The sequence below is a fragment of the Condylura cristata genome, unplaced genomic scaffold (assembly GCF_000260355.1).
Source record: "Condylura cristata isolate star-nosed mole 26May11 unplaced genomic scaffold, ConCri1.0 scaffold00003, whole genome shotgun sequence".
Taxonomy (NCBI): Eukaryota; Metazoa; Chordata; class Mammalia; order Eulipotyphla; family Talpidae; genus Condylura; species Condylura cristata.
The window spans coordinates 42,010,550-42,036,543 of NW_004567104.1; the positions used below are offsets into that span (position 1 = coordinate 42,010,550).

The window sequence follows — 25,994 nt, forward strand, 5'->3', positions numbered from 1 at the left end:
GGAAAACAGTCTAAGTGTCCAATGACAGATAAGTGGATTAACCAGCTAAACTATATATACATGATGGAATACCACTTATATAAAAAGATGAAGTTTGGAGCCTCCCTGGTGGCACAGGGGTTAAAGACAGTGCTATCAAGCTATCACTAGCCACTATAGCACAAGTCCAGTCCCCGGCAGGCCAGAGGGCTGACCCACTCCTCTCAACCCCCCTCACTCCCCCATCTATGTCCTACATCCCAATTCTTGTATGCATAAATAAATTAAAAAATAAAATAAGGTGAAATTTGTCATTGACAACATGTATGTAACTAGAAGGATTATGCTAAGCAAAATTAGTTAGAAGGTAAAAGACAAATAAAGGATGATTTCACTCATGTGGACTATAGAGACACAAAGCAAAGGTTAAAACTAAACTAAAACAAACCCTGGAAATCTGACTGAGGACTGAGTCTCCCCAAGGGCTGAGGGTGTACCATGGACTGTGGTGGAGGATGGTTGGTGCTCCGGGTGTGGTGAGGTTAGATCCTTTGAAAAAGTTTGAATCTGTACCCCTAAAACATAAACAGTGTCATAAACTGATGTTATATTATACCTTTAAAATAAATAATTAAAATTAAAAAACAATTCTAGCATAATGGTTAATTATAACAGTGGGAAAATTCCCCTTATCAGTGTCCTCTGTCAGCATTACATTTTAATATGGTTTCCAAAGGTCCTTGCCAATACAATCAGAAAGGAGAAGAAATAAGACATATAAATTTGAAAAATATATAAAATTATGATTTGCAGGTATTGTACTATCATAGTATGTAGTATGTAAAAGAATCAACTCAAAAATTTAGTAGACAATATGGAAATTTAAAGATGGCTGAGAACAGTAATAACAGCAATTAACAACTTTATGAATACAGACAATAATCAGTTGGAAGATATAATGGGAAAAACAATCATACAATAGCAAAAAAATTTATAGGAATAATTTTAAGAAATTTTTGAAGTCTGTAAATCATGGAAAGCTTATGTTTTCTTAAGTAGGAATAGTCAATAGTAGAATTATTCAGCTCTTCCTAATGCAATAAAATTAACTGCATACCTATCAATGCAATTATAGTATTTGTTCATTTACTTTTGGAACTGAAAAAGTTCATTCATAGAGAAAATGGTTTTAAATTCTGGAAAAAGAAAAGTAAGAATTTGCAAGGCCTACTATATATTTTTTCAGTTTTATTTATTTTTATGCCTTCTATATCTTAAAATACAGAGTTACAGTAATCATTTGAATGTAAAAATGCATGAACATACATGCTGATAAATGTATAAAAGAGTCTAAGTAAATCCAAATAGTTACTGCATGTTAGTGTATGACAATAATGGCACAGCAAATCAGTAGGTAATTATGAAGTATTTAAACCTGGTATTGATACAGCTGGAAAACAAAATTATTTTTGGATCCTTATTACACCAAAATTCTAGATGTTCCAAAAAATTTAAATAGAAAAAATGTTTTCTAGGATAATATATATGTGCGTGTGTGTGTGTGTGTGTAAGTAACTTTGAAGTTGGAAAGGTATTTCTAGAGTTAATATAAAACTAAGCAATTGCAAATGAAAAGGTTAACTTGATCACATAAATTAAGATAAATTTATTCCAGCCTTAAATGCCATAAACAAAGACAAACCATAAATGACAAACTGGGATAAAATATCTGTCTATGACTCATGACATAGATCAAAGTATGTGTTGCTTAGCATATACATATCACGATATAAGAAAAATTTCTATAATCCCACAAGAAATAAACAAAATATAAAGAAAAATTTTGTATCAAAGAAGATACAAATGGATCTTAACATGTAAAAAAAATTCCACTTATACATAATAGGAAAAATACTAATTAAAAATTAAAACAAGAGCCTTCCTAGTGGCACAGGTGCTAAAGTCTCAGCACTATCAAGCTGAGTCATTGTCAGCCATTGCCACATGAGTTTAATCCCTGGACAAGGAGATGACTCACATGGCACAGTGGACCTCTCTTATCTTACCCACTACTTCCCTCAGCAGTGTATTTCAGTAGCGCCACTTGTTCTGCTCCCCACTCTGCCTCTGGTGAATCCTCTCACCCACCTACCCCTTCTTCTTGCCTAGACCCCAGTTCTTGTATGCATAAATAAAAATAAAGTAAGTCTTAAAAAAAGTGAAGTGACAAGTACTATTTCCCTTGTCAGTTTGGCAAGATAAAGGAATTTGGGCTGCATAATGTATTGAAAGGAGTGTGAAAAATACAGGTATCTAAAACACTGCCCTTAGGAATATAATTTGGTCTAAATTGACTAGTAACATATTGCCGAAATTACAGAGACACATATTCAGTGATTCTGCAGTTCTACTTTGAGAATTATTTATCCATAAATATACTTGCTATATTTTGAATGACAAGCATACAAGGATATTCATCATAGCATTGTTTGGAGTAGCAAAAAGATTAGAAGCAGCATAAATATATTAGGGTTAAGTAACATACATGCATAGCATGGGGTGCTTTGCAACTTTCATAAAAAATGAAGCTGTTCAGAATGTAGTGATTTTGGACAGTTTCCAATATATAATGTTATAAGAGTAAACTGAGGAATATCATGTATACTATGTGATATTTTAGTTTCATATATATTTGCTTTCGTAGGCACAGAATCTCTGTTTTTTAAGATTTATTTTTATTTATGCATACAAAAACTGGAGTGTAGGCCAGAAATGTGTGTGTGTGTGAGAGAGAGAGAGAGAGAGAAAGTGCGAGAGAGAAACAGAGATACAGGATTTACCAGAGACAGAAGGGAACAGAACAGGTGGATCTGACATCCACTGCTGAGAGGAGCAGTGGGCAGAACAGGAGAGGTCTGCCATGTGGGTTAGCTCTCTTGCAGGGGAGTCAGATTTTTGCTGCTGTGGCTACTGACATATTCAGAGTGCTAAGACTTTAACCACTGTGCCACTAGGCAAGCCCTGCACTGAATATCTTTAAATTAATAAAGTTACCTCTAAGGTTGAAACTAGGAATGGAAAGGTAAAATAGGATGAATTTTTATTTATAAATTTTATTTGAATTTTTTTGTTAGGTGATGTATTGCATTTATTTAATTAAGCATACTATTTAATTCAGTTGATTTTTTTTTCTTAATACCAGTACTTTCTCAAAGGAGATCAGAATGTTCATTTATACCTGATATAGTTTTGTTATCTTGTTAAAGATTGGTAAGTATGTTGACTACTGGTCTAGGCTGTTTCTGAAATAGGAAACATTTCTGTACTTGCTGGAATTTATTAAAGTATTTATCTTGCATAGAAAAGACATTTTGGTTACCTACTTCTTTGTGATCTGCAGGAGTAAAAAAATTATGTCGAAAAGTTGACCACAGCCAGGAGTTCTCTCTAGGGAAGCAAAGTAACTAAGAAAGCATAGCAGTAATTTAATGTTTATAAAGACTGTACTGAAATAACTACAGTATATCAAAAGCAAATAGCTGCTGAGGAAATTGGCATATTTTAATTTGGTTCAGACTATATTTTACATGGACTGGGTGTACTGTAATATACAAGTTTGTATGTAGAGCTTAAATGTATAATTAATATAGCTTTGAAGCTAGGTCTATCCACATGATTAAAATTTATCATGGAATTTGCTTTCAAATAGAGTTTTTTTTTAAACAAGTTATATTCAGTGCTATAAATTAGGTCTTCTCTGATGAGCTCTGAATAAAGGACTATAATTTATCTCAATGGTATTTTGTTAGAGACAGTTTAATTGCCATGGCAGGTGAAAAACACCATCTAGTATCTTGGCCAAACATTTCTATTAATGAAATCATTTTTCCTCCTCCTACTGTTGGTTTAAAGAACATTCTATTTTATTGAAGATGAACTTGAATTCTTTATCTAATGTACATGATTCAGCTTCATATTGAATATCAGTCAAATTTACTTTATGACTTCTTAAAGGGAAAAAGGAAATCTTTTAATTTTGTAAAGGAATGATGATATACTAGATCTTATAAGGGTAATTCAAAAGGGAGAAATTCTAATTTTCCTTTCATTGAGCTAAAAGTAAAAATCTAGAGATCGACTGCTGGTGAATAAGCTGTGGGCATGGCATTTTTTCCTGCTTCCCAATTATTTGTAATTTTTCTTAGATAATATATCTTTTTAAAAACCAACTGGAATTACACAATCTCCAAAAAATTTTTCCAATTTTTTTCTCTAAGAGATAACCACTAATAAGAGTTTGGAATACATTCTTTCAGAAATTTTCTACTTAAAAGTATTTTTTCCCCCTTAAAACTGTGGGTCTGATGCCAAATAGGTCTGAATTCTTCCTGCTCTGCTTGCTGTATTTTATCAAATCTGCCCACCCCTGCAGTTTCAATCACTTTGTTGGAATGACATAATATATAAATGTAGCCAAGATTCCCAGTTTCTGGACCCAAGAACAGATTTTGTGCCAATGCATCTGTGCCTAAGAGCAGATTTTAGATTGTGTTCCTGTGCCCAAGTAGGGACTGGGTGCCAGTTTGTTCTAAGCTTAGCAGAATACAGATCCCCACATGGAGCGAGGCTGCTTGTGGTTGCCCTGGGATCCACCCCAGACTTAAGTCTGGGATGGAGCGGTGCTGAAGGGCGCTATCTTTATCACACTTGCGTATGTTTGGTTCAGTGGATTAGGCAAGGTCTCTTACTTCAATTTCTCCCTTGTCAAAATGATTACTAAGTTTATTCCATCTTGGGCTGTATGTTTTTAAACTTCTAATGGATCATTTTTATGGTTTAGTATTTGAGCACTAATTCAGTAGATACTGGTGAGAAGCTTTTTAAAATGTCTCAGAAACAGTCTTTATTCAATGTGATAGGTCATTTGAAGTAAATACCCAACATTTAAAGAAGGGCTGAAATTAACAATCTAAATGCCATGCTACATTTAATGTGTGATGGAATTTTAACATATCAAATAGGTTTACTAAAATCTAAAAAATTCCATGGCTACTGGACTATTAATTCTGTGGAAATGGGGTCATAATGCATTGAAGCTGATAAATGTCTTACTGAGTGTTGTCAACTTGCTCACCCTCCTTAATATGCCATTTTCAGAGTAGCAAACAGAAAGTGGGAATGGTTAGGGAGGCCAAATTATTTTCAAAGTGTTTGTGATGTTTCTTCTTCAGACAAAATTGGGATAGGGGAGTTAAAATAGTAGCCTTTTCTGGTGGAAGTATTTCCTGTATCATAAACCATGTGAAATCTGGTTTACATTTCCATATGGATAGGAAATTTATATGTAACAGTTTACTGAAGACATTTTGCAATAGATACTTTACATATGAATTACATTGTAAATTATAAGTGTTCTGTCTCATAAGTGTTTTTAAAATATTGGTGGCTCTTGTGCTGAGATCAAGCATATTTTCATTTTCATGTAAGAACTGACAGTGAAATATCACTCATTTGTCCAAACATGATGAATTGCTGATAATCCCGCCATAGCACTTCAAAAATTAACATTGCTAAGAAGCTTCCAGAAACAGAGTCCATACTTGTGACTAAACCGCTAATTTATTGTTTAAGTATTTGGTTGATGAGACTTTGAGGAGTCTTAAAACTTGAAACTAGAAGGAACTTAAATATTCTTGCCCCCATTTTACTGATGAGGAAACAGGAGACTGGAGTAACTAAATTATTTATTTACTTCTGCACTCCTATTGTATTATTCATTACAAATAACCTATAAGTTTATTTTCCATTGGATTGTATGATAAAAAAATCAAGCCACTGATAGCTCAGTCTAGTGTTCAGAATTTTAGAGGTTTTTTTTTTAATTTTAGTAGGGGAAATGGAAAAGGCATCTATATCATGATAGTGGGTTGAGTCTTTATCTCACTTATGAATAGGATGCATAATCACCACCAATATTTTGAGCTCTTACTGTTTGTCAGGGATAGGAGAATAGAGAGAAAAGAAAACAGGTAAGACTTCTGTTCTTGCTCAGTTTACAATCTAATTAGACAATCAAAAGGGAACAAACATGAATAAAAATGACAAATTGTGATAACAAATGTGGTAAAGAAAACTAGAGATCAGTCTCTAATTACATGTTTCTCTGAGATGTCATTGAAGAATGGCAAGACCAAATGATCAGGATTTAGCTGAGACAGAATGTGATCTGGTATCTAGGTTGTGAAAAGTATAGTGACCTTGGCTGGTAGAGTGCCAGAAGGCTTGGTATGGAGTTGGAATTGATTTGAAAAGCAATGAGAAACAACCCAAGTGGGGTTAGTAATGGATATAAGTTTTGTATTTGTTTTTGAGACTTAAAAAATAATTATTTATTTATGCATACAGAATTGGGGTATAGGCTAGAGGTGCAAGAGCAGTGAGTGGATTTATCAGAGACAGAGTGGGGAACAAGCTCTGGGGAAAAAAACACTTTGTTTTGGTATGCTGAGATGCTGAGTATAGCTGCTAGATGTCAACTTGGCAGTTGGATATATAACTGTGGGGACTCAGAGGGTGGAATAGATTCATAAATCTGGGAGTTGTCAGCATATAGATGGTTTTAAGAGCTACATAAATAGATGAGCTCATCCACAGAAAATGTGTAGAGAGAAGAGTTGAGCTCCAGGTGAATTTCTAACATTTAGAGGGGGATCGGGCAAAGGAGACTGGCATGGCCAGACATAAGATGATGTCAAAGAAGCCAAGGGGGTAGCAATTCCAGAGTGACACAGTAGACAGGTATGTCAGTGCTTCTGAGTGATCAAGTAGGATGATGTCAAGAAGTGGATGTTACTGGTGGCCTTTGTGTGAAGGGGTTTTCAGATTGTTGAGCTTGCAGTAGATTGAGAAAGTTATGACAGTTGAAGTACAAGCAATATGATTAAAAAATTTTTGTAGAATATTTAAGTTTTTTAAACATCTTATTCTTTATCTCATACCATTTATAAAAATTAATTCAAGTGTTAAAAAAACCCTAATTCCACAAAGTTTCTAGAATTAAACATTTTTTTTTTGTTGTTGTTTTAAGGATGAATGGTAATAGCATGTTGTTATATAAGATGAGTGATAGAGCAGGGAGGAAAGACTGGTAGATGCAGTAGAAGTGGTAACTGAAGGGGAAAGAAAATTGATGAGGCTAGAACAGGAAATGCAAAGAAGTTTCTTGATGCTTAGAAATTGGAAGAAAATGCTTTCAATATTTATATTTGTACTCCTCCTTGTCAACATCCTTGTGTGAAAACGTTTCTTTTGTACATTTTTTTTTTCATCTCAGTTGTAATCCCCGTGGGTTTCTCATCACTGAGTCACCCATGTGCCATCACCATAGTCCTGTGCATATCCCCCCTGCCCAGTTTTTGATCCCATTCCCTACTCCACCCCCACAAAATGTCTCTCGTATATGACTGTTCATTATTCTTATTATTTTTTCTCCTGGTCCATTATATACTCCTGCTATGAGTGACACCATCCGGTATTTTTCTTTTTCTTTCTGGTTTATCTCACTAAGCATGATCTTTTCCAGTTCCATCCAAGTTGCTGCAAAAGACATGTGTATCTTTTTTTTGGTTGCTGAGTAATATTCCATTGTATATATGTACCACATCTTTTTAATCCAGTCATCTACAGTACATGCATTTAAGAAATAAAAATTTTATGGCATGAATAAAATTATAGCAGTCTGTAAAGAGTTAAAGGGAAGACCTGAAGAATCAGGATATAAAATTTATAGGCACCACAGGAGAGGGGAAGGAGAGGAACTTAAAACAGGCATGGGACTAGACTGTAGTAATGATTCATGGATGATGTGGTGGTGGGACATTTACGGGGATCACACCTGAAAGGAGAAATCAAATATTATACAAAAATGAAAAACTATGTAAGAAAATAAAAAGGTTTAATCGATTAAAAAATACAAAAAAAATTATGTGCACCTAGAGATTAGTTGATGAATCTCAGCTTCTACCTCTTCCTAGAGGAAGGCAGAAGAGGAGTGAAGCCTGACCTGAAGTGTGAGTAAGAGAGGAGAGGAAGATCTTGCAAAAGAGGAGCAGTTAGCAGTAGGAGACTGCCTAATGCTGCCAAGCGCCAGGGAGTTTCAAGGCAGTCTCCATCCTGTCTAGTAGTAACAGGGACTTACATTTATTTGAGCACCTGCTGTGAGCAGGCATTACCCTCAAAGCTGTTTATGCATGATGGCTATTCTTTTTTTTTTTTAATAATATGTTTATTTTTACATCATTTTGTGCATTTTTCCAAATCAGTTGTAATCCCTTTGGGCTTCCCATCACCAAATCATTCGTGTGCCATCACCATAGTCCAGTGCATTTCCCTCCCCCCACTGTTTTTGATCCCATTCCATACTTCACCCCTACAAAATGTCTCTGGTATATAGCTGTTCATTATTATTATTATTTTCTTGCCTGGTCTGTTATATTCCTGCTATAAGTGAAACCATCTGGTATTTTTCCTTTTCTTTCTGGCTTATTTCACTAAGCATGATCTTTTCCAGTTCCATCTATGTTGCTGCAAAAGGCATGTGTTTATTTTTTCTGGTTGCTGAGTAATATTCTATTGTGTATATGTACCACATCTTTTTAATCCAGTCAACATGATGGCTATTCTTATCAGGTTGTTCAATCCATCATATAAGGTAGGAAGAACTATTTCTCTATTTTACAAATTAAGTAACGGAAGTATAGTATTGGGGACTGGCCTCAACACATAACAGGGGACATGTCTTTAGGTGGGATCCAGACGACAGAAGCGGCATAGCTTGTGTCAGTAGAAGCTTTAGATAATTTTCCCAGAGTCACAGCTATCAGTTGGATCAGAGATTCAAGTCCAAGCAGTCTGACTTCAGAGCCTCATTCGAATCACAATTGCAAATGAGTTTAGATGTTTGCTAACAGTAGAGGAAAGTCCTCTCTCACTGTGGACTCTCCATCAGAAGTGATGTGTATGATATCTGGATGTTGAAGACTCTGGAACAGAAAGCACTAGCCAGATTCTCTTAAAATACAGGTTTGTATTGCTTGGACCAGCGACAGTTTGAAAATATTCTAAACAAAACCTTCTGCTTAAAGTGTAGGTGGGCTCTGAACAGTGCCTTTACAGAAAGCTTTTTGATTAGAATAATACTGGTATAAAGAGAAAAAGAAAATAAAGATGAGACTAGGTGAGTGTACCTTGGAAGAGGATTTCAGCCAGCAATAGGCTATCTAATATTGAGAAAGTGAGAGTTTTTCAATTCTTAATCCTATCTTTACTGGACTTCAGAAACAACACCTTCCCCCTGGCCTTCCAGGAACTAATTGCAAAGATGTGCTGGACTTGGCACCTGCAGAGTAAGCTGGCGAATTCTTTATCTAGTTGTGGTGACTAGGGATGATACATGAGGAAGAACTGAAATAAGAAAAGTGCGTAGAATATGTATATCTTGTGGGTTGAGAGTTTAAAATCAAGTCGGGAGAGAAGGAAAAAGTCCATGATTGAGATTTTTTTCAGCCTCTTCAGAAGTAGTTCAGGTCTGGTTAAGCACTGGTGTGCCTACTCCCAGAGATGGTGGGGTTCTCCCTCTGTGGAGGTGACTGCAGAATGAAGGAAAGTGGCCGCTGGAACTCACTCATCTTTACAGTGGTTATAAAGATGGGAGTGAGTCTTTTCCTAAGATTCAGATTTATATAAAGCTCATGAAGTTTGAATTCCAGGGACTCTAAGTGCCCCTTCCCACCAGTGACAGTTTCTTCTCTATAGCCTGGGGCTACTTCTCAGCCTGATGATGTCCTGGGCTCTGGGTGCAGTCAGTATAACTTCAACTGCTGCAGGTCTGTGGCAACAGCCAGCTCCCATGGAGTCTGCTGCATTTGAGGACATATCTTTGACCCCAAAGATACCAGAAAATGAGTTGTGTTCCTGGCTGAGGGGAACTATGACAAATAACCCACCTAGAATTAGGGGAGGGTCAAGATGTATGGGCAGATAAATGTATTATTCTTGTTATAGAAACTACTATTATAAAATTACCATCATAAGAAGAGGAGCTCAAATAGAACATAGCCTACAAATGCAGAAGAAAATGTTATAGAAGTGTGTAAGATAGCTCATCAATAATCATATATTATGATTTTATGGATTTTGTGATGACAGTGGATTTTCTGGAGATATAACAATGTTTTAGTTATTGCTGTAAAGCAAATTACCTCAAAATGTACTGGCTTAAGACAACAAAGAGACATCCATGTTTGATTTCCTCTTTAATCTTCAATTAGGACAAGGTTCAAGAGGGATAACTTTTCTGTTTCAGGTGCAGTGATTCAAATGGTCCTGGGGGATCCACTTCCAAAATGGTTCATCTTAATGATTGGCAGTTCAGTTGATCAACAGGAGCTTCCATTCCTATCTACATGGCTCTCTTGGTGATATTTGTGCTTCCTAACAGCATGGTGGATGAGTTCTAAAAGTAAGTGTTCAGAGAGGCCTGAACAAAAAGTTTTCTGAAGAGCTAGTCTTTCAAGCCCTGGAATGTCACTTCTACCATAGGGCATCGAGTCACAAATGTCAGTCCCCATTTAAAAGGATTGAAGCTAAATATCATCAATCGGATGAGTAGCAAAAATAGAAACAAAAACAAAAACGAAACAGTGGCCATGTTTTGTTTACCATACTCACATTTGGGTACTTTTGATGTTTTTCTCCTTCTAAATAATACTCTGACTTTTCATCTGAAATTTTGTACCCTGCAAATTGTATAAAGTTGAAGCCCCTAAAAACCTTAGGGTCTAACCCTAAGGGAGAATATCGAAGCTATCCTGTAATGCAGAGCCAGACAATTTTTATTCTGCATCACTTGAATTCAGAGAGTTATTCTTAACTTTTTTCTTTTGTTTTTAATTTTAGACTAGAATTTCTCTCAGTGCCTCTGGATCATTTAGGAAGTAGATAATTTGATATCACATGTAACAGTTTGGAAGTCCTACAAAGTGTGTCATTGTTATGAGAATGAATTCCAGAATTTTCAAACGGCAGGACCAATAGTGTCAACAGCAGACAGATTTTGTCTATTGAGATATATGTTTCTACTCATATTTGTTGCTGTCTTAAAAGAGTGAGAAAAGGAATGAATTGGCCAGAGATACATGTTAGAACTCATTTTCCTAACTAAAGTTACATCCATAGTATCTCTCATATTAAAATGTGTTTGAAGACATTTCAGTATACCTAAAAAATGAGGAAAAAGAGAAAACTAGGAAGAAAATATTTTAAGACAGAACAGCTTTTCCCCTCTATGAGTGATAAATACGTGTGCAGAGTGATACCACAGACTAAAAATGATCTCCACACTTCCCAGCAGCATTCTAGATAAGTTATAAGGTGTAAAATTAGACACATGTGAGCTTACTAAGAAGTTCGTCACCAGCAGCATTATGTCAACCCCCAGAGCTTGAGGTGTGGTCCCATCTTGGTGGTGTGAAAGAAGTCTGATGAAGTGTAAGGGCGTGGGCAGCTGCACGCAGGATAACTGTATTAAAATGAGGGGACCCTCTTCAGTCAGGCCACACTGGACTGCCTGCCAGGAGATACTGGAGGTCATAACTGAACGAGGAGTAAGAATGCTGAGATACTATGGCTAGGAGACCAAGAAGCAGCGTGACTTTTTTTGTCCTGTGTGATAAGTGGTGTGTGTGTGTGTGTGATATCTATTTGGAAGGGTGCCAAAAGGTGTTTCCAGGACCTCTGCCAGCTTTCAGTATTTAATGGAGAAGGTAATTGGTGGTTATAAATTAACCAGAGATACTTATCTATTTAGATGACATAATCATTTTTGGCAGGATTCTGGAAAAGCCAGAGCAAAGACTTCTTGAAGTTAGGAAGAACAGGATTGATGATGTGTCTTGATAAGGATTAATGCTGACAGACCTTCATGAATTATGATGGCACATAAGACACAGCAAGGTGTGGGCTGCTCCAGCATTGACATCTAGTTAAAAACTTTCTTTGAGGTTTCTTTGAAGAGATGACCAGAGAACACTGTGAAGATTATTCCTGAATCACCAATCTTTAATAACTGATAGATTAACCTCTCAGGAGAAGCGCAAAACAAACAAGGCCATGAGCCAGGAGGCCATGTGGCTTCTCTTGCTTTTCAGGGATTGCTGGGTGAAAGCCTGTGACCAAGCTGTCTGCACTCTTGGCCTTTACTTACCCTGGTATGTCTTCACCACCTAAGCAGATGCCAAAGTCAAGGCTCAGAAGCTTTTGATTGTATTTCCAAAGAGAGGAAGCATAAGCTGCTGGCATCCACCAGGCACTGTTGGATTGCAAATTGATTCTAGTCACTCATTACCATTGTCTGGCCCTACAATGGACCATGACTGAGAAATTTCCGGGAAATGTTAATGATACAGCTTTTGAGGCACTAATATACTCGATTTGCCTCCAGGATTCCATGTCAGGTAGTTGATCTAACTGACATATTCCAAGGTTTATTATCAATCAGGTCTAGATATTAAGACGTGTGGGTGCACTCCTGCCAGGACACTTTATGTAGAATGATAAAAGCATTGCTCAAAAAGAGGTCAAAGCTGTGCTTGACTCTCTGTGCAGCTGGTTCAGCCAATTCAGGAAAACAGGGAGAACAAAAAGAGGTTGAAACAATTTATGATTCACTTGGGGCGGGGCCTGAGGGGTGACAAATCTTCCTGAAGGAATTATCACCAGAATGTGGGGCATACATTTCCCCCCACTGATTCAATATCTATGGCAAAACTTTACTGTCTCGTTTAAGAAAAGAGGGATAGAGAAAATTGCCGCAACGTTCTAGTTCATCTCCAAGGAGCGCTGACATTATCTGCAAGTCTAAAGAGCTACATATGGGAGTCATCCTGAGCATTGACTTCAGTGCACTGTCCAAGGTCAGCCAAGACAAGTGGGGCATTGTTCTAGACTGTGTCTTTACATAATGTTTGTGATTACAGAAGTTTTATGCATGTGCTGTGGAAATTAAAACAGGCAGATAAAAATGAAAACTTTCCAGACTGGTCCTGTCTGGTGGCACAGGGGTTAAAGTCTCAGCACTATGAAGCTATCTATCACCAGTCACTGTGGCCTGAGTTGGTTCCCAGCCAGGGAGCTGACCCACACGTGCTATAGACCTCTCCTGTCTCACCTGCTGCTCCCCTCAGAAGTGTATTTCAGCAGTCTTGCCTGTTGTCCCCACTGTCTCTGGTGAATTCTCTCACCCAACCCCCCCACACCAGTTCTTTTATGTGTACATAAATAAAAATGAATCTTAAAAGAAAAAACTTTATATTCTTTCCACTCAAACTCCTTTGTAATAACTGCATATCCTTTCAGAACTTTGTTAATGTAGGATGTACATACATATGTGCTTATATATATATGTATATATAAAACACATATAATATATTCATGTCAGGTACCTGCATCTTTTTTGCCTTTATTTTGCTTAGAAATTATTTCAAGTTTATAGAAAATTTGTGAGATTAAGCATAGCACAAGTTATACATATATGCTTTATCCCAGTTCATCTATGAATTTCACTAGATGAGATCATCTGCTATTTGCCTTTTGCTTAATATATATCTTCTCCAGTTCTATCCATGTTTTCACCAATAGTCAGATTTCATCTATCTGTCTATCTATCTATCTATCTATCTATCTATCTATCTATCTATCTATCTATCTATCTATATCCTACCTATCTACCTATCATCTCTCTCTCTAAATTATGTCTATCTCAATACTATTCCTGTGTGTGTATGTGTACGCAATTACCAAATTTTCCTGATCCATTCCTTTATTGGTCACAGGTTGTTTTCATAATTTGGCTATTATAAATAGTGCTGCAGAAAACATAGGTGTGCATATGTCCCTTTGATTGAGTGTTTTTGCATTTTTTTGATAGATACCTAGCAGTGGCATTGCTGGGTTATATGGTATCTTCTTTTGATGTTTTGAGAAATCTCCTTACTGTTTTCCATAGAGGCTGGGCCCGTCTGCATTCCCACTGTGAACAAGAGCTACCTTTTCTCCACATCCTGCTGGAGAAGGTATAACTTAAATATACGCAATGGTTATGCACTTGCTGCCTGTGACTTTTCTGGTGACCTCTTGTGGCTGATCTTACTCCCATCGCCAGTGTCCTAACCGAGATTGCTTCAAGTGGTGACTTAGGCCATGTGAGTGAGTTGGTTTTACCAGGTTTCTCCTATGACTACAAGAGGTATGCATAGTATCATTAAAGTTTCTTTTTGCCTCCCCCCCCCCTTATCAATCTGTTTGATACCTGTTTATTTTGCCTGCCTGTCAGAAACAAGAGGGGTATGGAAAGATTTTGCTGGGGCCCCTGCGGATTACTGGGAGAGGGAATATACTTTAAAATTTAACTAGACTAGAAATTAGATGCCAGAAGACATTAAATCTAAAAGCAAGATACATCCATTGATTCCAAAAAGAGCTAGTCCATCTTGTTGTTTACCTGTAGATTCTTAAAGTGGAAGCTACTGACATCATTGCATGGACTTCTCAGAGTTGGACTCTGGTAATAGTAAACTGATCTGGTTACCTTTTTTTTTTTGACAGGTTATCACATTTTATGAACTGAATGCTTAAAGTCGAGAAGCTCAACTTCCCTTCTTAAAATTATACCATTTATTTCTAGCCTCTAGACAAGATGACATCAGGAAATCTGTAAATAAAGAGGACAAATTTGGATAGTGAAGGATAAAAGGGAGAAAGGGAAAGGGAGTGAAGGTCACAAATTTATATGTGCATTTCTGAGTTACCCTAAATCAGTTTTACACCATGGCTCCTTTTTTCTGATTTTAAATACTGTGACTTTCCAAAAAATCAGTTTCACAAAAGTAAATTAGTAATCCTCAAACCAAGTGACAGTCACTTTTGATTATCTATAATCCTGTCCTCTCCAATAGCTCCTGCAATCAAAAGCTACAGAAGGAAACCCGGTTCAAGTTTTCAAACTACAGAAAATAAGAACAAGCAAAATGCAACACCTCAATTAGGATCTGTGGTAAATCAGTAACAAAGCTAGGGATGAAATGTTTCTATGCTAACTTTCAGCATTAGATCACTAACTCACACTATTCTGTCTCTAATGAACACTGATTATTTTCAAAATACAGAACTTCTGCTCTTGGCAATGCTGGGCATGCTGCCGGCTCATTGTATTCATGGTATCACTGGTGGCAGAAATGAAAAAGTTCAATTAGATCATCTTGTCCTCTTCCTGAGGACACAACTTTGTCTATTCAACTGCAGTGGTTCAGCTGATGAAAATTTTATGTGGATTGAGAATTGATTGCAGGATTCAGTCTGCAGTAGGCATCAGGCTGAATGGGATGGTAGAATGGGCATTGAAAGGGAAAAAAGTAGAAGCAAATTGGGAAACACTAGAGGAATAGACCACTTGTAGGATCACCACATAGATTGGCTGTTAGAGATCATAATTCATCGGTGGACAAGGCTGTTGAGCTTATTCTAAATAAAAATGAAAAAAATATTGCATGTCTTTCATAGGAAGACCATTCAACAGAGTCAAATTTCTGAGTATCCCTGGTTAGTTTTCTTGTTATTTTCTTATAGCTAAATTTGAATCAGGACAGAATAAAAAAAAAGTCTAATTAAAAATAGATCTTTTGCTGTTTGCTGCCACCGTACCATCTTCATTCTCTAACCCCAGCAAGGCTTCTAGCTCCCTGAAGACCAAGTGAAAGAGAATGGGGTTGGTAAAGAGGTCTCTACCATGGCTCCTAAAGCCCTCTAACTAGAGATAGTGGGGATGGAGGTAAAACTGGGCACAAGAGTCCTGTAACCCTGCGCCCTCCTCTGGATAAGTGGAGCAACTTCATCATTACAGGCATTACTGGGGCTCTTTAAAATTGGAGGTTATCAGAAGCCCAAAGAACCTCTAATTCATGAACCTCCCTTCGGAAATCTGGCCCGAAATTTTAAAGTAGTTCAGTGCTTACAGAACACAGCTATTGGGCCTTTGCAGGAAGCAAATGGGACCTATCTGATTGGCCTGTTTGAAGAGATCAGTCTAACTGCAGTCCATGCCAAACAAGTAGCAATTAAGGCAGAAGACATCTAGCTACTGTGTCGCATATTTGGAGAAGGTGCTTAAAAACCCAGTATGATGGGAAATATTTCAATCTCAAAATATTTTTTTGTTCCTCTTCCTGTTATTGGTAGTTCTGAATGTTAGATTTTTTCCCCCTCACTGAGTCAAAAGATACCTAAATATATACCTGGAGAGCAATTGCATCTGCCTGGAGGCAGAGTCCCTGGCTCGCCTGGGGCTACACATGGCCATGTCTGGGAGCTCAGGTGTCCTTAAGTAGGAAGTGGTGGTCCACTTGTTCCCTGTGTGGACCACAGAGCTACAGGAAAGCACAAGGAACAGCAGGCCCACTGCCCTTCAGGAACAGGTGACTATATCATCTCACCTCTTTCTCTTTTATTCTTGCTGACTTAGACACCTCTTCATTTGCATTTCAACTTTAGAACACACGTATTTACACTGCTAAAGAACTGGGATTGTATCTTGCATTTGGGGAGCCAGGAATTTAAGTCAGAAGGGAAAGCAGATGGTGTAACTGTGTTGAGACTGCAAATGGTTCCTAGTGGAATGCAATCTCACCTCAGTGGTGCATGGGGGGCAGCTGGAGGATCTGGAGATGGAGGCAAAGACGGGGGATGCAGGATCCGGCTCAGCGGGCAAGGTGTGCAGCCTGCAGTGCCTGTCTCTGGCATCACAGCCCTGTGAGCCACTAATTGTGTTAGCACGGTTGTGGAGGCCTGTGGCCTCTTGGCTCCCAGAAAGCTGCTCCTTCCAGTAAGGTTACGTTATGTATCCTGTGAGCTGTGATGCTTGGAATGGATTCCCAAGAATGCCCAAGGCAGATCTTTCTAGGTTCCTCCTTGGGCACTGCACATTGTAAAATATGAGGATCAGAGTCATTTATTACCGGCATCTTCCTCTTCGGGCGGCGGATCAATTTCCTTTTCTCCAGATGGCTCTTACAGGCCAGCCAAAGAAGGGACTGCTGGCCATCTGCTTCCTGTTGCCTTTTCAAGCTGGCTAGGCACTCAGCAAGGCTGGCAAAGCCCAGCATACCAGCTGTCTGTCTAGGCCTTGCACCTTGCCACACTAGGCAGGATAGGGCAGGGGCCATGCTGAAATCAGTGCTTGACATTCGTGAGGTGGGAAAGCTGCTTCCAAACCTATCAGCTTCCCTGATGGCAAACATAAAATGATGCCTGCCCTGGGACTTCTGACAGTGCGTCTTTCACTGACTTGATGTGGAACGAAGGGGGATGACTTTGGGTAGTGGAAAGGCAGTGTTTGTGGTATATAGGGTGCGATTTAACATGATTCTAAATGCTGTGCAAGTGAGACAATTCAATCATAATTTCTAATTTACCCTCTTTTTGTTTTTTCTAGTATTTCTAATTAGATGTTTATTTATTTCTGGTGGCAAAATAAACATCCACTCATGGCAGCAAATCTGTAAAGTGCAGCTGGAGATTTAAAAAAATCACCTATAATTGCATGAACAATAGAGAAAACTGCTATTTGGTTGACTATCCATTGTTTTCTTTACATCCTAGAAAAGTTGAACACACATTGTATAATTTTTGTATTTTAATCTTCTGGCTTAATGTTATCAGATAAACATTTTTAAGCTTTAATCAACATAAGTATAATAAAAGTATTTTGGTGGCTAATATTACATCACACAAAATCTTCACTTGGTCATTCTGTGATTTCTGGACTTCACATTCAACTTTTAACTATTTTAAGTAGTGCTGTCATGGTCATCTTGTACATGAAACTTTTTCTGCCTTTTAGATTGTGTTCTTGGTTCCTTGCAATAGGTTGTCCCAGGAAAATTTACCATATTGTGAACTTACTTTAAAATTGACTATTAGAAGTACTGGTTTTAGAGTTCTTTCAACAATAGGAATTTTCTTTCTTTTTGAAATTTCAGGTGATTTGGTGCATTTTCCCATCTCAAAACCACAGGTATTGAAGGATAAGAATGGGTCGCCTCATTCACCTGTTCAGCTGCACCAGACCTTCATTTTGCCAAGTTTGTGAGAATGGATCAGGAGCATAATCTGGACACTGATTCAGAAATAGGGATGTGTTGTGTCACTGCGACAGAAAGGGAGTTCTTGCTCAGAGCCCTGGGGGATGTTCCCCTTGAACTACGCCTTTTTCTTGACTCACCTCCATTAAATGCCTCCTTGGCAGTCACTGACAGCCCTGTCTTCAGTGGCTCCTTCCTGAGGCCAGGTGGTGCCACTGCCAGGGAACAGTATGAGCACCCTGCAGAGTAGGGAGGCTGAATGCGCCAAGCTGGGCATGCTGGTTGGCTGTCAGAAGAGAGGTCTAGGAGGAGGGCTGGCATCCTGCTTGGAGGCACTGGCTTAAGAGGCCAGCACAACTGGCTTTCCCTGGACACGAGTGTGAGCCTGGAGTACCTGGTGGGTGGTGAGGTATAGTTGTGTTATCTTATTGTCATACCATCTATCACAGTCAAGTCTGTTAAGATCTATCTTTGCCAAGTCTTTCATGTCACCCACAATTCCGTACAGCTTTTCCACTGTCATCCCTGTAGAAATTTGTGACCTCTCTTCAGATAAGTCCAATTTTGACTATTTTCTCTGGGTACCTCCATTTCCACTCCCTCAGCTATGCTAATAATTTTTTTTTTAAAAGATTTATTTATTTGTACATACAGAACTGGGGTACAGGCCAGAGGCTCAGGGGCGGTGAGAGGCTTCACCAGAGAAAGGGTGGGGAGCAGAACAGGCAGATCTACGCAGTACACTGCTGAGGGAAGCAGCGGGCGGGTCAGGAGAGGTCTGCCACGCCATGTGGTCTCCTCCGGGGCAGGCGGGATTTGAAATCATGCGGAAGTGGCTTTAGCTTCTCAGTGCTGTGCTTTAACCCGCTGCGCCACCAGGGAGGGCCTATGCTAATAATTTTGGATCGAATTTCACTCTCTCCTTTCTATATCTTCACAGATATAGACTACTGTTTATGTCACATAGTTTGTCTATGTGGGCAAGTCTCTGGCATCAACAATCTCAGAGTTTCTCAGAAGAGGGGTTCAAGTCTTTGTTTTATTTATTTATTTTCAAATCTTTGTTTTAAATTCTGGTCTATATTAGACCTTTCCCTTGAGCTCCACATTCATTTCAAGATAGCTACTTGATAATCACTCCATGGACATCATACAACTTGTTATATGCAGAACTGGACTTGTTCTAGTCATCCCTAATACTGAACTGACACCCTTACTACCTAACTCTCACCCCAGTCACCACGCCAAAATGTATGTATCTCAAATCTGTCCACACCCATCTGTCTCCACTGTGTAGCTGCTATTCTATTCTCATACGTCCCAGATCTCATCCATTTCTTCTGTGCTACAGCCCAGGTGATCTTTGCAAACCATAAATTTGATCGCAGCCTGTCAGACTACATGTCCTATTTAAAAAAAAATGTTCTTTTGCTAAAAATATATAACTAACATGAATTTCCCACTTAAATTATTTTAAGTGTACAATTCAGGAAACTAAGAACATTCATGCTGTGCTGCCATTACTATTATTTCCCAATCTTCATCATCCTAAACAGAAACACTGCAATCATTAAATTTTGTAACCACATTTCCCCCGCCCCCATTACTATAATGGCTAATTGACCTTTCTCTGAATTTGCCTATTCTAGGTGTTTCAGATGAGTGGACATTAAAATATTTGTCATTTTGTGTTTGGCTTCTCTCACTTAGCATGTTTCCAGAATTTATGCACATTGTAATCTGTATCGGAACATATCTGGGGTGTAGGACAGAGGCGTGGAAGGTGAGAGGATTCACCAGAGACAGAGTGGGGAGCAGAACAGGCAGAGCTACTGAAATATACTGCTGAGGGAGCAGCGAGCAAGACAGGAGAGGTCTGCCATGCCTTGAGTTCACCTTGCTAGCCAAGGATCAAATTTGTGCTGCAGTGGCTGAGGATAGCTTCATAGTGCTTGCTTTAACCCCTTGTACCACGAGGGGGGCCCCCATTTCATATTTTCTTATGGCTGTGTAATACCCAATGGTGTGACTGTACCACATCTTGTTCCAGTTATCTATCCAGTTATCTATCTATCTGCTTCCAATAATGCTTGTCTTATGTTGATGGTTTCATTGTTTGGATATATGCCCAAGAGAGGGATTGCTAGGTCATTTGTTATTTCCATTTTTAGTTTTTTTTGAGGTAAATCCATATAGCTTTCCATTATGGTTACACCAGTATGTATTTCCACCAAGAATGTAATAAGGTTCCTTTTCCTTTTATAAGGTTCCATTTCCTACTGGGGGTTTTCTAAATACGTGAGATGCTTTCTCACTGTGGTTTTAACCTGCATTCCTCTTATTAAGAGCAATGTTGAACATTTTCTCATATTTTTTTAACCTCTGGATACCTCTAGTGAATTGTCTGTTCATATCTACTGCCTAATTATTAATTGAGTTGGTTTTTTTAATTGTTGAATTGTATGAGTTTTTAAAGTATATTTTAGGTATTAACTATCAATTATAGATTATGTAAATATTTTCTCCTATTCAGTAGTGCATCTTTTTAATTGTCTTGTGTTTTCATTTGCTGTATAGAAAGTTTTTAACCTAAGATAATTCCAATTACTTAATTTTATTTTAAATTCCTTTTTCATAAGGGTTGAGTTACCAAAAGCATTTTTATTGTTGATATAGCAGAAAGTATTACCAATGTTTTCTTCTATGTATTTTATTATTGCAGGTATTATATCTAAATCTTTAACCCATTTGAAGTTTATTTTTGTGTATGGGGTTAGTAAATGACCCACTTCATTCTTTTATGTGTGACTTCCCAATTTTCTCAGCACTACTTATTGAAGAGACTTTCCTTTCCCCATTTTTTGATCATAGCTGCTTTGTCTTTATTTTGTTGCTTGTATGTGTGTAGATTTATTTCTGGGCTTTCAATTCTGTTCCATTGATCCATGAATCTGTTTATGTGCCAATATCATGTTTTGAGAACTGTTGCTTCATAGTAAAACTTGAACTCAGATAATGTGATTCGTCAGCTTTGCTCCTTTTTCCTCAGGTTTGCTTTTGTAATGCCTTTTGTGATTCCACATAAATTTCAATGCTTTTTTCAGTTTCCTTGAAATGTATTGGTGGTATTTTTTTTTTAAGATTTTTTAAATTTATTTGTGCATACAGAACTGGGGTACAGGTGAGAAGCTCAGGGATGGCAAGAGGCTTCACCAGAGACAGAGTGGGAACAGAACAGGCAGATCTACAAAGTACACTGCTGAGGGGAGCAGTGGGCTGGTCAGGAGAGGTCTGCCACACCATGTGGTCACCTCCGGGGCAGGCGGGAATCGAACTCATGCGGAAGTGGCTTTAGCTTCTCAGTTCTGTGCTTTAACCCACTGCGCCACCAGGGAGGGCCGCATTGGTGTTATTCTGATGGGGATTATGCATTTGTCTATTTTAGGCAGGATCATCATTTTGATTACATTGATTTTCTGGGAAACCTTTTGACATAGTCTAATATGACTCCATTTTTTGTACCTCTCCAGAGTCACTGGATCTTATCTACGTGTGGCCTCAGTCACCTGGGCCGTATAGAGCCTGCACACTCCAACTCCTGGACACTGCCATCTTGCTCTTAATTCGTAGGTGAGTTCTGGGCTGTAGCATATCCCATCACCCCCACCATAAAGGTACTGCTAAGGCCCGTTGCCTGGGTTCCACCTGAGGCTGATCGACCCAGTGCCTCCTGAGTCAGATGCAACTGCAGTGGATTTGGGTTCTGATGCCCCAGCCCTGGGGCCAAGTCAGATAATTCAGTAATACAAAGGAGGGAATTACATTTCCAACAGGAATTTTGACTGTCTAGGTAATCCTGTCTCTAGGTAATTCTAATCTCTTGCTCTCCAGCTTCCAAACCTACTCAGAGTATTCTGAAGCATAGCAGTTTCCATATGGCTTCTGGAGCTGTCTAGTATGACGAAGGATTCAGCTGTGGTTTATTATGCATGTACCCCTTTTTACTTTCCCTGCCTTCTGTCTTGTTTACTAAAGTATTAACCACAGGAGTTTTGCCCAATTCTGATTTCTATGGAAGTGTCCATCCTCTGCAATCTGGTAACAACTCATGCATAGCTCTGTCCTAACTTCATAATCTGTATGCTGATTGTTGGTTTGCTTTTTGAATATTCTTAAGCCTAGAGGCCTCTTGGCTTCAGTGATCTCATTAGTTCGCACCATTGTTGGAATATGTATGTGAATTAATAAATAATTTTTAGTTCATTAAGTGGCTGTGTAATATTTAAAACAAGAAGGGCCTTTAGATGTTTTTTTGTTTTAAACCTCACCATGGAGGAGCAAACCTCAGGCCAGAGCTACCAGAGGATCTGCCCTGGATTTCCCCAGGTCATGTGGCTGTTGCATAGCCTGGCTTGAGCCTGAGCACTGGTGCATGGGCCACACAGAACGGCTTCCGGCTTCCTTTCTGAGAATGATTCCTTTCGCTTAGGAGAGGAAAACACCACCAGGATCTATCTGACAAAACTGTATTTCTTGGGCCACTTTAAATCTCTGGACTATAAAATTCTTTGACACTGGGACCTCCCCTGGTGGCACAATGGGCTAGGACACGGCACTGCAACTAGCCACAGCCACTTCAGCACGAGTTCGATCCCCACTCTGGAGGTGATCCACATAGTGCTCCCCTCAGCAGTGTACTTTGTCAATCTGCTTGTTCTGCTCCCCACTCTGTCTCTGGTGAAGCCTCTAACTGCACCTGCATCTCTCACTTATACTCCAGTTCTATATGAATTAAGTAAATAAATCTTAAAAAAAAAAAAGCTCAACATTACTTAAAAAAACAAAAAGGTCGACATTAACAACAGGAAGCAGTGTATCTTTGGTCTTATCTCCCATCCCATAAAGTTTCTTCTTCCTTTTTTTCCCTGGACGTTTCCAGGTGGGGGTTCACATTTGATTGCAGACACATTCCACCAGCTTGCCCGCAGCACCTGTCATTGCATTTGTTTTCTACTTGGTTTCTGGAAAGCAAAGGCTTTCCAGATGAACGTCTACAGGCACACCTGCAGAGTCCAGGGGGCTTCTGCTCTATAACCTGGCAGTCCTGGCCCCTGCCATCCCCCAGGGCCTGTTTCTTGCTGGACTTCTGTGTGTCTGCTCATTGCTCAAGAGCTACCATGTGGAGTAGAGTCCATGCTCCTCTCGTAACCTGAAAAGGAGAGCATGTTCTGCATCTCAACTCGATCACCGTGTTCTGGAACTCGGATGCCAGAGCATTTTTTTGCTGAGGACTCCTGAGCATTGTTGCTCAGGAGCAGAGTTATGTCTACTTATACCACACATGGTGTCTAGGTGAATCTCTAACTATGAGTGTCTGGGTTTAGTGACAGGTAACTGACTGGCCAAGTGTTATAATTGTGGAATAGTGAAGAGTTAAGGTGAAAGGGCGGGATAGTAAACTCCCAACCCCAACACAATATGCTCCAGCATCCCGGGGCCTTTTATTTGGTCAGTAAGGTAAGAATGACATTGATACTTTTAAAAGGTTTTAAAAGGCATGCACAAAAAACAAAGAATAGGCTACAGAGAGCTTTATGACACACAGAAAACCTGAGATATTTGTTGTCTTTTTGAAAAGTTTGCATACTCTTGTCCTAGAGGGAAAATAAAATGCATCAATTAGAAATGGGAATTATATATAGCAGTGTGCAATGTGGACCATGTAATTGTAAACTATAAATCAATTCCATTTATTCTGCAACTCTATTAGAATCTTGCATTTTTCATGACGATGGAAAAAACATGGATATGAGAGCTCATCAAGCTGTCATTTGTCACTGCCCTGGCAGACAGCAGCTTTGCCTCCAGCCATGGTGACCTTGCACTGCCTCTGTGCTGAGTCTCTGTCCTGGCATGGAAGCTAGACTCAGGCCTCATGTCCTGCCCACTGTTCTTGAACCCAAAGTGAGCACTTCACATGGGCTTTCCCTTGGGCTGAGGAGCTCACTCCTCCCGGAAGAAGACTCAGGTCGATCTGTACACAGATTCTTGATTGACTTAGGCCACAGGTGCTTCAGTTCTGTCAGGAAAGGGATGAATCTGCAGATACAGTTTTCATCTCACAATTGAAAGCAGATTTGGTTTACAGTTAATTTTACCTCCATTTGTTTTAGAATAAATTAAAGTATAAATATTTGCTTCTTTTTTTGGCCAAAAATATCCTTCCAGTCCTCGTGGAAATATAAAATTTATTTTTAAAGATTTTTATTTATTTATATGTTTTCAGATTGATTTATTTATGCAGACAGAACTGGGGTACAGGCCAGAGGTACAGGGGTGGTGAGAGGATTCACCAGAGACAGAGTGGGGAGCACAACAGGCAGACTGATGAAGTACACTGCTGAGGGAGCAGTGGGTGAGACAGGAGAGGTTTGCTGTGCCATGTGGGTCACCTGCCTGGCTGGGGATCGAACCTGGCAGAAGCAGCCACTGCTAATTTTGTAGTACTGCCTTTTAACCTGCTGTGCCACCAGGGAGAACCCTATTTTTATTTATTTATGCATACAAGAACTGGGTTGTAGGCCAAAGATGAGGGGGTTGAGAGAATTTACCAGAGATAGAGTAGGGAGCAGAGTAGGCAATTTACTGAAATACTCTGCTGAGGGGAGCAGTGGACGAGTCAGGAGAAGTCTGCTGTGCCGTGTGGGTCACCCCCTGGCAGGGTATCTAGCTCAGGCTGGCATAGCTTGATAGCACTGACCCCTGTGTCACCAGGGAGGCCTGAATATAAAATTTAATACAGAATTTCTCGGAATTAGGATGATTATTTTTCATTTATATTATCTTTGCCTTTGAAATCTAAATTCTTGGGTCCTGCCCTTTCAAATGTTTATTTACTAGCTCATTACTGGTAGATAGAGGTTCCATATGCCAAGAATTATGGTAGGATGTCAGCAAAACAAGAAAATTTAAAACCTTGCCATGTTCTACTAGTTTATTTACTCATATGAGCTTATCACCCCATTTCTATTCTCCAAGTGTCAATTAAAAACAGCTACAAAGTGATGCTTTTTTTTGGCTTAGGATAAAAAGAGGCATCAACACTCATTCAATAAACACTTCTTAGTTTATTGATGTTAGATTAAAACAATAGGGATTGAGACATCAGTGTCACAGATGTGCTTAACCTTATCCATGTGTTTGTTTTCCTTTGCTTATCATCTTTCTGTTACCTGAAGGGAGGTTTCTATAAAAAAAGAGGAACAGACTATTGTCAGCAAACTACTGTTCCTTCTGTCATCTAGTCTCCACTTAGCCACTCTGTGTCTCAGTTGTTTTTTTTTTTCCGCCTAAAACAGCATCAGTTTGGAAGATATGGGAAGAGAAAATGGGACAATGTCTACAGAGTGTTTTATGGCTAATGTCTCTTGGAAGAAAAATTATTTGTAGCATGTTAAGGACAAGTTTTCTGGAAGAATGTGAGGATTTACCTGAGCTGGTGCTGGGACAGCCAGTGGAATGCAGACTGGGATACAAACCTCTGTGGTTGATAACCATAAATTGAAGAATTGCATCATTTATTTTTCAGCTTAAATATCTCTTCAGTTTTTCTTCCATCATGACCCCATTTTAATTCCTGGAGGGAGGAAATTTGACTTGCTAGAACTTTGATGCCACCTATTTGGAATACATGTATCTTGCAGCAGTTCCTGTGTATTCATTTCAGCTTTTGGATACCAACTTAACACTTTTCTATTGTTCTGTTGTGGGGTTAGTCATATTTGAACACGATAGAATCTAAGTAAATTTTTATTTATTTTTTTA

At 38.8% G+C, this 25,994-nt stretch overlaps 1 protein-coding gene across 1 annotated transcript in view; it reads left to right on the forward strand.

Moving 5' to 3' along the window:
* The first annotated feature begins 18,429 nt into the window (after positions 1–18,429).
* MORC1 (MORC family CW-type zinc finger 1) overlaps positions 18,430–25,994 on the forward strand; it is a 193,226-nt gene continuing 185,661 nt past the window's right edge. Inside the window, exon 1 of the mRNA XM_004675468.1 lies at positions 18,430–18,579. Coding sequence (XP_004675525.1) covers positions 18,430–18,579 — 150 coding nt within the window. The remainder of the gene's footprint in view (positions 18,580–25,994) is intronic.